The following is a 13,356-nucleotide window of genomic DNA, read 5'->3' on the forward strand; positions in this document are numbered from 1 at the left end:
TTTTGCTACGAAATTAATAAAAAAACGTAATTATCTTTTAAAATACCCAGTATAATATTACAAAACCTCATATTTTAAGAAAGAAGACATCGAAGTAATGTAAAAATGTAAAAATATACAGGGTGTCCCATTTAAAAAAACAAAGTTATAAGCAACTTCCGGTATAACCGGAAGTTGCAAAGAGATGAAAATATTTTTGTTTAATAGATCATCCTTCAAAACCCCTTTATTCCAATTTTCCTGATTCTGTTGCCTTTAGTTCTCGAGATATTTCTAATAGGCCAGTTATCTGCCTCACCCTATATATATGCACATGCAAATATGTGAATATAAATAATAATATACAACTAAAATACCTTTATCAATATGTGACTAAGTCATTCTGAAAAAATGTTTTTTATTTATTTCCTTCGATTTGCCCAAACTTTTTGTCCGACATATAACTTTTTGCGTTACAAAATATAATTTGTACATAAACAAATCAAAATTAGCTTGCTATTTATCATTAACATTTTTGTCTATATCTTACATGTTTAGAATGTCCGACTAGGAAAATTTCCCATTCATTTTGTCCGACAGAACTTCCAATTGCTTTTTTAACCTTTCATTAAACTCTCATGCAAAAATCAGACTGCTATTCATCACCAACATAGTTCCTGTGATGTGACATGTTCTACGTGTCGGACTAGTTAAAATGCCCAACCTTTTTGTCGGACAAACATTTTTTCATATATTATATAACGTTGGCTATTGAATAAACTTAAAAACAACTTGCTATTTTTCACCATCATAAACTTGTCAGGACGACACGTTTATCATGCTCCACCGTTAAAACTTCCCCTGTTTCAGTGTTCCCGTGCATTAATATTTGTCCGACTAGACACCGTTAAGCTATTAACAAATTTTCAGCTTGCTATTAATCAACTTTTTTTTCTTACGCGGGATCCAGGTCTATATGTTCATGAGGTAGTTGACCAGGTTAATGGATCATTATTATATCAGCAATTTTCCATTGTATTGGTATAATTTTAAGTATTGTGAGGCTTTGAAAATTTTTGTTTTCATAGCTATTCGTTTATCTGGTAACTCTTTTAAGATAGTTCTTGTTATTACATATCCAAATTATTATTATATGTCCAATATTTAAGTCAAATTCAAAGCCTTCTCAAATAACATTCTCTCTTAATACGTCTAATAATTGCTTGTTTATATTTCTTATTTATTTTATTTTAAAAAAAACTTCAATCAAAAACTTACATGATCATTTACTATGCGTAAAACGGTTCCATGACATCTCGTAACGCGACAGTTCGTAACCTGACAAATGGTAACGGACAATTCGTAACAGCGACAGTTCGTAACGGCGACACTTCGTAACGGTGACAGTTCGTAACTACACAAATTCGTAACGGACAATTCGTAACGTCCAAATTGAATTATTCTATTTATTTTTGGTAACGTGGAAACTAACTGTTATTTCAGTTACACACACCCAAACTTATATGGAATCACCATGTATTTCAAAACAATATTTATTTATTTAAAAAAACTTGTTATTATGGCGAAGAATAAAGGTTTTTATTAAAAATAAACAAATCGACAAGACAATCAGATAGTACATCTCGGTACGGTATATGTTATTTGCTTGAGTTGCAAATGGAACGAAAATAAATAAACTAACTTTTGCGTCCACAAACGAAAATATGCCTCATGTGGGGTTATAGAACCTACAACAGGGAAAGACTATTGGTCTTGTGGAACAAGCAATATTGTCAGAGGGACATAGCTGCAGAGCTAGGCGTAACACAGGTCGTTCTGTCTAAAACCTATATAGGTAACAGGAAATAGGAAAGCTCAAAAATAAAGAAGGAAAATTCGCCAAAAAGAAATAACGGCTCGCCACGATCGTTTAATTGTCCAATGAACTGGAAGACACCCAATCATTTCTCACCAGCAGCTTCAAAGGCAGCTTTTGGAAGCTACAGGTGTAACTGTTTCAGTTGAAACGATAAGAAGAAGAGTTCGTGCCAAGAAGTATACAGCAAGAGACAGTTATGGGTTCCCGAGTTATCCAGGCAGCACAAGATTGATCGTCTAAATTGGTGTCTTCACCACCAAAACTGGAACATTGGCAATTGACAAAATGTGCTATTTTCAGAAAAAGTCAGGATTTGTGTAAAATCAGATTACCCACGAAATCGTGTACTTAGAGGTCGAGGAAGACAAGCAAGAGCGATAACTGTCAGATCTGTTCACAAATATAAAAGGGGAAGTGTAATGTTCTAGAAAGGAATAATTGTGATCAGTAAAAAAACTCTTTTCATTTTCATCCAATCAACGTTACCTGCTCACAGGTATGTTGGTAACCTGTAGTTAGGCTCTGGAGAGGTGCAACAGGAGAAAATTTAATTTTTATGCATGATAATGGACCTCCACATACCATTAGAGTGACTAGAGATCTCATTGAAGCAGAAGGTATCCCTTGTTTGGAGTGGCCTGCTTGACCACTCGAGCTTAACTCTATTGAGTATTTGTGGGATATGCTTAAAAGAAAAATTAGAGCTCGCTGGAAAAATCCACAAAACACCGCACGGCTAGTACAAGCTGCTCTTGAAGGATGGAGCAACCTATCACAACAACATGTTGATAATTTTATTAGGAGCGTGCCCCACAAACTGAAGCTTGCATAAGGACTAGAGGTGATAACACTGACTACCAAAAAACAAAAAACAAATAAAAACAATTTAACCATTATTAGTTTTACATTGAAATTTTTGTTGCTATTGACTTTAAAACAACTAGTTTCAATTTGTTGTTTAAATACTTTATTGTTTTATTTAATTGTTTTGTATTTATGACTAAGCTGCTTTAAAACAAAAATATTTCTTGACTTCGTGTGTTCGTTTTTTTTTTTAAATCCGCACGAAATAATAAGCAATATCAGATGATTCCATATAAGTTTGGGTGTGTGTATAAATGAAATTATGTTTATCCACTATCAGGATAAACATTTTAAAACATTTCATATTCCGTGTTCCAGAATATAATAAAAGTAATTAAACCAAGTACTATTAAAGTATTAAAAGCCATCCCATCCCTCTTATGAACTAGAACCATTGATTGAATACCCCACAGCTATAACCTTTCATAAGGTTTATTACGGGTAATTATAATCTTACCTTTACAAAATGTTTTGGTTTCCTTTACAAAAAAAAGTTGGGAATGTCTAAACATGGTTGTCGGCTTAATGATTTTAGGAATTATTACTTCATTATTCATTTTTCTAGGTGCATGCAAATTTAAGGAACAATAAGATAGATAAACTTTTAAAAATATTGTTAAAAGTTTGTATGCATTTAAATATTTGTCTGTCTTTAAAAACTTTTAATATATTGTGAAACACGAAATATAAAATATGTTAAACATGTTTATCCCGGTACTGATTTGTTAAATTGATAAACATAACTTCAATTATAACTGTAATAACAGTTAGTTTCCACGTTAACAAAAATAAACAGAATAATTCAATTTTGACGTTACGAATTTTCCGTTACCAAATTGTATAGTTACGAACTGTCGCAGTTACAAAGTGTCGTTATTACGAACTATCGCCGTTACGAGTTGTCCGTTACCACTTGTGCGGTTACGAATTGTCGCGTTACGAGATGTCTGGTCACGGCGAAAAACATACATAAAAGTTAAACAAAATTAATTAAAATGCCATGTAACATTCCTAACTTTAATTTTATAGTCTTTTATAAATTATAACAACTATGCGTGTACTATGAAAAAAAAATTATACAACTTTTTCATTTTCCTCAGAATTTCTTCTAGAAAAGTTTTCTTCGGCAATTGCCGTTAGATTTGTGGCAACAGAACTTCCCGTCTCAGAAACTAAACGATGAAAGTGTCCCCTTTTTAACAGAAGTAAATAGGGATGATCAAATTCTACTACTTTCCCCCCATCCATTACTAATATTTTATCCGAATCCATAATAGTATGTAATCTATGAGCTATAGTTAGGACAGTACAATTAGCAAACTTTTCCCTAATTGTGGTTTGAATTATTTCGTCAGTCATCGGATCAACGTTAGCTGTAGCTTCATCTAAAACTAAAGAATTGATAGAGTTAGAGTAAATTAAAAAATAATATTTTTTTTTATCAAAAGCAAAGAGAAACTTAAAAAAATTTAAAAATCTAAAATATTTTTTAAGTCGGAAACACATTGTGATTTTCACCTGTATCCCATCCTTCTATAATTTTCAAGGAAAAAGGGCGATACATGAATAAACATGTGGAATATACGATATGCATTCAACAACACATCAATTTATCTAGGTCAATATCAAACGTATTTTGATTCCTAGTACTCAAGTTGTGAGTAAAAATGAAGGTAAATAAAGGAAGTTCAAATTTTTAATTCCGTTTCAGAGACCACCCCATCTGTTTATGCACATTTCGATCTCTTTATATCTTCAGAACAGCCAGTGGTATGCTCTGAATCAAAAACAAATTCAGCTGTCATGTAAGCGTGATTATTTTTTCTTGTTATCAAGAATATGATATAGGAATTACAAATGCAAGAGGAGAACACTTACTAACCTACATACAGGAGCAAAACCTATTCTGAATGAACACATTTTTTAGTAAACCAGATAATATTAGGTAACACTGGATAAACTTAGACGGGACAACAAAAACTAAATTGATCACATATTAGCCAACCACATATACAGTGATGAACGCACTAATAACCGGAAAAATAACGAAAAAGATGGAAAACATATCGTCGCCTTGGTACTATAACTTGATAATTCCAAAATTGACGTTTTTAAGATAACTAGTTTACAAGATGTACTTTATTTGCCTCCTATTTTGTAAAAACTTGATAACTCGCTCCAAACGGGTTAAGTATTTATTTATGATTGACAAAAGTTGATAAAACTCAAATGCCCCTAATATTCACTTCTAAAACTTGACAAGATGAGTTATCAAGTTATTGTTTAATCGAAATAATCGTGAATGCGACACACACTGCACGCTACAACTAGCTAACTCTATCTAGTTATCTAGTTGTAGCCCGTGGTTTTCTGAAACCATTGAGCCTATCACACCACGTAATTGCTATCTGTTGATTTGGTTCATGTTAATGCAAAAATTCGAGAATTGTTAGCAGACCTGGCAACCTCCATGGCGGAGGGCTAATTTTCACCAAAATAATGCTTATAATATTAGTTTTGTTAAAAAGTTCATTTAGATGCAACTTGGCACGACACGCGACATTACCAAATGTTAACATTATGGTAGTGCTAAAAGTTGATAACTTTACGTTTCGTATTATTTTCCATATTAGAAAACTTTGCATTGTATTCCTAAATAGATCAGTACCCAAAAAGTTAAGGAACAGTATTTTAGATTGCAGAGTGAATTCCGTGTTTACCAACATCATGGTAGCAGCAAAAACATCTTTAAAATGTTTAAACCCGTTTATCTCAGAACTACTAATTTCCAGTTATCAAGTTATAAAATCCACAAGGAAAGAAAAGTTTTCCTGTAGTTGGCTGTATACCATCAATCACAAAAATTGGAATAAATCCTTTGTAAAAGGTATAAAATTTATTAATATCCCTAAAGGGCTACATCAGAACAAAACGTTTTCGATTTTATTACAAAATCATCATCAGTGTAAGACAGTCTGGATGCTAGCTGAGCCACCAAAGAAATATGGGGGTAATAACCCTTCAAATATAAAATTTATGCTTTACAGATGCATATTTACTTAAAATGCCTTGTGATGGGCAAATGGCAACAGGAATAATGCCCTAAGGTAAGGTATTTAAATTCCCAACATGTGGGATGGAAAAAATTGAGTTGTTTACATTTCGATGACTTTATGGCCACTGAGTTACCCCCATATTTCTTTGGTGGCTCAGCTAGCATCCAGACTGTCTTACACTGATGATGATTTTGTAATAAAATCGAAAACGTTTTGTTCTGATGTAGCCCTTTAGGGATTTTAATAAATTTTATACCTTTTACAAAGGATTTATTCCAATTTTTTTTTATCAAGTTATAGTATTTAGGCGACGATATTAAGTTGTGAGATAAAAAGGGATGAACCTAGTTGAGGTGGTGTTAAATTTAGCGAGAGTAACTTAAAAATTGACATTATATTGATTGTTTCCCACCTTTAGACGTATAGGACGAGTTTGAGAAAAAATGCCACTTTCAATGTGACAGTTTTAGTTGACATATTCCTCTGATTGGAGATATTGGAAAAAATAAAAAATAATTGTTTACGACTCTGTCTTGGATGTATACAAAGCACACCAACACATATTTTAGAAATCGAAGCATCAGAGCCTCCTTTGCATCTTAGACGGCAATTTTTGTGTGATGTTTTTATTCGAAACTCTTAGCACAGAAAAGATCTGAGAAAATACAAAACCTCAATTCAAAAATAGATAGTCCCTTCTGGCGACGTAAAATTCATCCCAAAGTAATAAGCAGTTATCAGCTACTAATCCAATTTAATAGCGTGGTTTACAGAAATCACATCCTTCCCTTTTATAATTGTGATTATAACCTGATAGAACTACAAATTCCTTATTATTATCTTAATATTGAACCACATGTTAATTGTTAAGCAAACAATTCTGAAAAGATGGCCGGAGTCAGATTGTATTTATACAGATGGATCCAAATTCGCCGAGTCTATTGGGTGAGCCTTTTACCATTCAAATGAAAATCTATCCAAAAAATATAAACTTTCAAATTAAATGTCTACTTATACTGCTGAGCTCATCGCAGTTCTTCAAGCTTTGAGGTATATTAATATCCATCACAAGAATAAGTATATTATATTAACAGATAGCAAAAGTTCGGTAGACACAATAGTACAAACTAAATTATCAAGCACTTCATCAATAGTAATTATAAAAATTTTATAAACAATCCAGTTACTTACGAATACAGGTAAACAAATTTCTTTGGTTTGGATTAAGGCTCATTATGGAATTAACGGAACTGAAATAGTGTATAGACTTGCCAAGGATGCTACTATAACAGGGAAAACGATAGAAGAACTATTAATGCCAGTCACTGATCTACGACAATGGTTTAAGAAAAAACAAATGGAGCAATGGCAACTGGAACATGATATCTCTCTTAAAGGTATAAGATTTCATGATATCCAACCAGAAATTTATAGAAAACCGTGGTTCAATGATATTACAAATCGGCACTTCATTAAAACCTTAAATAGAGCAAGGAACAAACATGGTCTATATCCAGTCCACAAAAATAAACTAGGGTTGGCCACTTCTCAAAACTGCACTTGCGGGGAGTTGGGTACATTAGAGCATGTGATTTTCGATTGCGCAAAACTTCCAGATGCTGAATCAACAGTTATATAAGAATCTACAAGCGGTAGGAGTTACTCTCCCCACCAATTTAAGTTCCATTTTATGTACACGAAATATAAATTTGTATAAAATTGTTTATAACCACTTAAATATGAAAATTGATATTTAAAAAATATATAAAAAAATAAAAAAAAATGTATAAAACAAAAACAATAAAAACAGAATAAAAATAATAAAAAAAATAAATATTAAAAAAACATTAAAAAAAATAAAAAAAATCAAAAACAAATCACAAAGAAGGCCTAAACCTCCGAGAGGTTAAATCGGGTTTAGGTATTAGCGCTGAAAAATAAATATTCTAATATCAATTAGTGGTTTAGTATAAGTATTTAATAATAGTGTTTAATATTAGAATGTATTTTTTTGTAATGTATGTAATATATGTAATTATTAAAATATAATGTATATCAGTTAAAATTAGGAAATTGTGTCTATGAGAAAGATAATAGAAAAAATTTGAGCTGGCCAATTGGTTCAAACCAAGGTCATACATGTAAACACACACATACACTCCTCTGATACGTCTAAAGATGGGAAACAATCAATAGAATGTCAATGTATATGTTACTATCGCTAATTTTAACACCTCTGCTAGTTTTATTTCTTTTTATCTCACAATTTAATATATTTTCCATCTTTTGCGCTATTTTGCCGGTTATTAGCGCACTTATCACTGTATAATATATGTATGTAGTAACAAATGTATCGATAATAAATAGATTCAGTCTGGAAAGTAACCACAGAATAATAACATCAATAATAGTAATCAATAAACATACAGAATAATTATGCAAAAAGAACCTAACCACTAAAAAACATGCACAGTACAAATTAGCAGGAAAAAGTGTTTTTCTTCGTCCTTTATGACAATGCTCTTATGTGGAAGATATTACTGGTAATAGGCTATTGATTATGTTCAAAATAAGAGAGCTAAAAGGAACTACAACGTTAATGGGATTTTATTGTCTCACATGGTCAATGGACCTCTATATTTGAAAAAACCGCTGAGTGCTACCATTTAAATAGGTGCGTTTTAGAGAAAGGGGCGAATTAGTCCCTAGGCTCAGGGTGAATTAGGGTGAGTTATATGCACTTTTGGTAGAAACACGTCTACAGGAAAATTGTTCCAGGTTAAATTTTCTATCAAAATATCACATTTTAGAGTAAAAAAATATTTTTTTACAAAAATATATTCAAAAGAAAAGCAAGAAAAAAACACCAAAAAAGCAATTTTGTTTTTTGCCCCATAACTTTTTTCCTCGGGGATATAGGTATAGAGGTATAGGTATTGCTTCAGCTTAAAATAACTTCAATCCTTTCTCCTTAAAATATCGTTCAGTAGAAGTCACTAGGACTTATATTTTCCGAAATAGGATTTTTCAAACTTCCCCGCTCACAGTATTTTTAGGGCAATTTTCCCCATTATTTCGCAAACATTGTTCTGTAACTTTTTTCTACGCATTTCTAGGTATATTTAATGGAGAATTTCTAGTAGAAATAGAAGTTAATTACCTTTAAAATGGTCTATTGTATAAGGTTGTGCGACTATTTTTAAGCAAGTTATGCTTTTTCAAGATTTTATACTTTTGATGATTTTTGATATTTTTTATGGTTATTGTTTAAATTTCTTATTATGAATTTTTTTCTTGTACATTTAAGTATATACATTGTGCAATAAAAAAGCTTATTTTCTTTATAGGTCTGGATCCCGCGTATGAAAAAAAAGTTGATTAATAGCAAGCTGAAAATGTGTTAATAGCTTAAGGGTGTCTAGTCGAATAAACTTTGAAATATGGGAACACTGAAACAGGGGTAGTTTTAAGTGTGGAACAGGTTAAAAATTTGGAACGGTCACAGCACGAAAACGGCACATTTATTTTGTCCGACAGAACAGAATTAAACTCTCCGAACAGAGGTTAAACTCTCATGAAAAAATCAGACTGCTATTTATTATCTGTCATAATTCCTGTCATTTGACATATTCTACATGTTCCACTCATTAAAACGTCCATTTGGTGATAAATAGCAGTCTGATTTTTGCATGAGAGTTTAATCTCTGTTCGAAGAGTTTAAGTCTGTTCTGTCGGACAAAATAAATGTGCCGTTTTCGTGCTGTGACCGTTCCAAATTTTTAACCTGTTCCACAATTAAAACTACCCCTGTTCCAGTGTTCACACATATCAAAGTTTATTCGACTAGACACCCTTAAGCTATTAACAAATTTTCAGCTTGCTATTAATCAACTTTTTTTTCATACGCGGGATCCAGACCTATTACTTTAAAATGGTGTATTGCAAAAAATTGTATTGCAAAAGGACTATTTTTAAACAAGATATCCGTAGGGTATTCAAGAGTATCCGTAATTTCAGAAAAATTTTAAAAATTTTTATTTTTTTTTATTAGAAAAATATAGTTGCATATTATAACATAATTTTTAATTCCAAATAACTTTTCTTAATAACACTATTCGATATTGTGAAATATAAAGGTATTTCACTCTTGAGCGAAATTCATATTTTTTAACATACCTCGTACACTATTGATAAAATTTTATATCTCATGATTGCATCTCAGGTTTTAGATTATGCAGAGCATTTTATAAAGAATATTTTTTTTATAAAGTTAATAATAAAAAAAGTTCGCATATGCTTCCAGCTTACTGGGATTTGTGACATGTGTTTATGTCACATTTTGAGAATGCATATCTTGTTAAAAAATAGTCCTAGAATTTCTTACAACACACCATTTTAAAGTTAAGAAAATAAGCTTTCTCTTTTATTACACACTGTATATACCTAAATATACAATAAAAAAAGTTTTAATGAGAAATTTAAAATTAATCGAAAAATATATCAAAAATCATTAAAAGTATACAATTTTCAAAAACTATATTTTGCTAAAAAATAACGCTGTGTCTAGGTACACGCTAACGTGTACGCAAATAAAAAAGTTAGGTACACGCGAATTAAACTTCATCAAGCCAGTGACGTCATTATTTAGCGTGCACAGTGACTTTATATTTTGGTACACGCTATTTTGCTATGTTTGTGTTTGTTGTTTGTTTGATAGAAAATATTTTTATTAAGGGAAGGGGAAGGGAAGCAAAACTATTCAGATGTTTAAAACTTAATTGTAATAAAACAATATGTATATATAGTCCAGAAAGCCACTGCGCATCCGCTAGGAAAAATATTCTAATTCGGATTTTTTGCACAATCTTACTCAAAAAGGATGCCTTTTAACAAATTTGCATGTTGCCAGGACCAAAAGTTGGTCAACAATTATTTCTTAAACGTTTTTTTTTTGTTTTTTTCCTAAAATTATTTTTTTGCATGGAACAAAGTTTTTTTTAGGTTTTTTGGATTATTCCAAACAGAAAAGGTCTTTAGTGACTTTTCTCTAAAGTTGATAGTTTTTGACATAAGCGATTAAAAATTGAAAAATTGCGAAATCGGCCATTTTTAACCCTCAAAAACTATGTGAAAAACTCAAAATTTGAATGTTGCCAAGGCAGGTAGATATTCTTTAAACATCGATTGATGAAATCCCGAAGAGTTTTTTGCAATGCAATATCAAAAACCCCTTTGTTTTTTAATTGCCAATCAAGCGTGTGCGACACTATTTTCCACCGTTGCATGTGTATATACAGTATGGTGCAATGAAAGGAATACATTCGTTATTTCGTAAACCGGTGACTTTAAGGAAAAATCCCAAAACAGGTCGATTTTTATTTTTAAGTTATGATATTGTTGCATATATAGTATACTAGTGACGTCATCCATCTGGGCGTGATGACGTAATCGATGATTTTTTTAAATGAGAATACGGGTCGTGTGCTGGCTCATTTGAAAGGTTCTTCAATTCTCTATTCAGTAATATAAACATGTTCATAATTATTTATACAAGGTGTCCAAAAAATTTTTATTCAATTAAATCATTTGTCAAATTGAAAAAAAAATTAAATTATTGGACACCGTGTATAAATAATTATGTAAATGTTATATTACTGAATAGAGAATTGAAGAACCTTTCAAATGAGCTGGCACACGACCCCTATACTCATTTAAAAAAATCATCGATTACGTCATCACGCCCAGATGGATGACGTCACTAGTATACCATATATGTCACAATATCATAACTTAAAAATAAAAATCGACTTGTTTCGGGATTTTTTTTTAAAGTCGCCGGTTTAGGAAATAACGAATTTATTCCTTTCATTTGCACCATACTACATACACATGCAACGGTGGAAAATAGTGTCGCGCACGCTTGATTGGCAATTAAAAAACAAAGGGGTTTTTGATATTATATTGCAAAAAACTTTTCGGGATTTCATCAATCGATGTTTAAAGAATATCTGCCTGCCTTGGCAACATTCAAATTTTGAGTTTTTCACATAGTTTTTGAGGGTTAAAAATGGTCGATTTCGCAATTTTTCAATTTTTAATCGCTTATATGTCAAAAACTATCTTAGAGAAAAGTCACTGGAGTGATCCAACAAACCTAAAAAAACTTTGTTCCATGCAAAAAAAATAATTTTAGGAAAAAAACAAAAAAAAAAAACGTTTAAAAAATTGTTGACCAACTTTTGGTGCTGGCAACATGCAAATCTGTTAATAGGGGTCCTTTTTGAGTAAGATTGTGCAAAAAATCCGATTTAGAATATTTTTCCTAGCGGATGCGCAGTGCCTTCTGGACTAATAAAAGTATATATTCAGGTTAGCAAAATAAATATTAGTTAACATGATATATACAAAATACTGCTAAAATAATTTTTACACGTAAGTTAATTATACCAGTTTATATTGGTGTTTATTTTTGCTGTGGGGTTTATGTTTATTTATACAGTATACAGGGAGTTGAACTTGTTACGATTTTCATAGAAAATTGGTTATAACTTTGTAAATACCCTGTATAACATAATAAACCTTTATATTTTTTGATATGGAAGAGTTCGAACATAAAATAAATTATAGGGTGTTCCATTTAAAAAACACAAGTTTGGTCTGCCACTACATTATCGAACGCCCTGTAACATTCTAACTAATTTTAGTAATTTTGTAATATGAAGCTCAAAGTTTGCTAAAATTTTTATTACTAACTTTTATTGCTATCTATTACTATAGCGGATCTACTGAGCATTATCACACTGATCAATCGCCCCCGTATATTTTATCTTATTACTTCTGCTACCCTTAATCACGAATTTTTGTCTCTTATCTTTTTCATACTGTTTTAGAATATTGTTAAACTCATTAAAAGAACTTAATAATTGTACACTCCCTAGTTAATTAAAAAAAAAACACTAAACAAGTAAAAATAAGGAAACTCTTTACAAATCAATATTAAACTGTAAACATAACGCGATTAGACAAATTCTAACCACACTCTGACACTCGCGATACTTACAGATACTTATAATATTTACCACAGCATACACGTGGTTCAAATTAGCGTGTACCAAAAAACCCAGTCACAGTACACGCTAAATAATGACCTCACTGACTTGATGACGTTTAAGCGTGCACCTAACTTTTTTATTTGCGTACACGTTAGCGTGTACCTAGACACAGCGAAAAAATAATCATCCAGCCTTCTACAATAGACCATTTTAAAGGACTTTTATTCCTACTAAATGTACCATTGCATATACCTAAATATGGGTAGAAAAAAGTTACAGAACAATGTTTGCGAATAACAAGGAAAATGGGTCAAAATCGCTGTGATTAGCGAAGTTTGAAAAACCATATTTTGGAAACTGTAAATTATAGAGACTTCTACTGAACACCATTATAAAGAGGAAGGACGGAAGTTTTTTTCTGTGAAGCAATGCCTATACATATATCCCCATGGGAAAATGTTATGGGGCAAATACAAAATTACTATCTTTCGTGTTGTTTTCTTGCTTTTCTTTTGAATATATTTTT

The 13,356-nt window shown here is 31.4% G+C and overlaps 1 protein-coding gene across 1 annotated transcript in view; it reads right to left on the minus strand.

Annotated features, from left to right (window-relative positions):
* Positions 1-3,736: 3,736 nt before the first annotated feature.
* The window catches only part of LOC114345942 (ATP-binding cassette subfamily C member 4-like), a 116,395-nt gene continuing 106,775 nt past the window's right edge, over positions 3,737-13,356 (minus strand). The window contains exon 13 of the mRNA XM_050649859.1: positions 3,737-4,113. Coding sequence (XP_050505816.1) covers positions 3,797-4,113 — 317 coding nt within the window. The 3' untranslated portion in view covers positions 3,737-3,796. The remainder of the gene's footprint in view (positions 4,114-13,356) is intronic.

Source organism: Diabrotica virgifera, chromosome 4 (genome assembly GCF_917563875.1).
Source record: "Diabrotica virgifera virgifera chromosome 4, PGI_DIABVI_V3a".
Taxonomy (NCBI): domain Eukaryota; kingdom Metazoa; phylum Arthropoda; class Insecta; order Coleoptera; family Chrysomelidae; genus Diabrotica; species Diabrotica virgifera.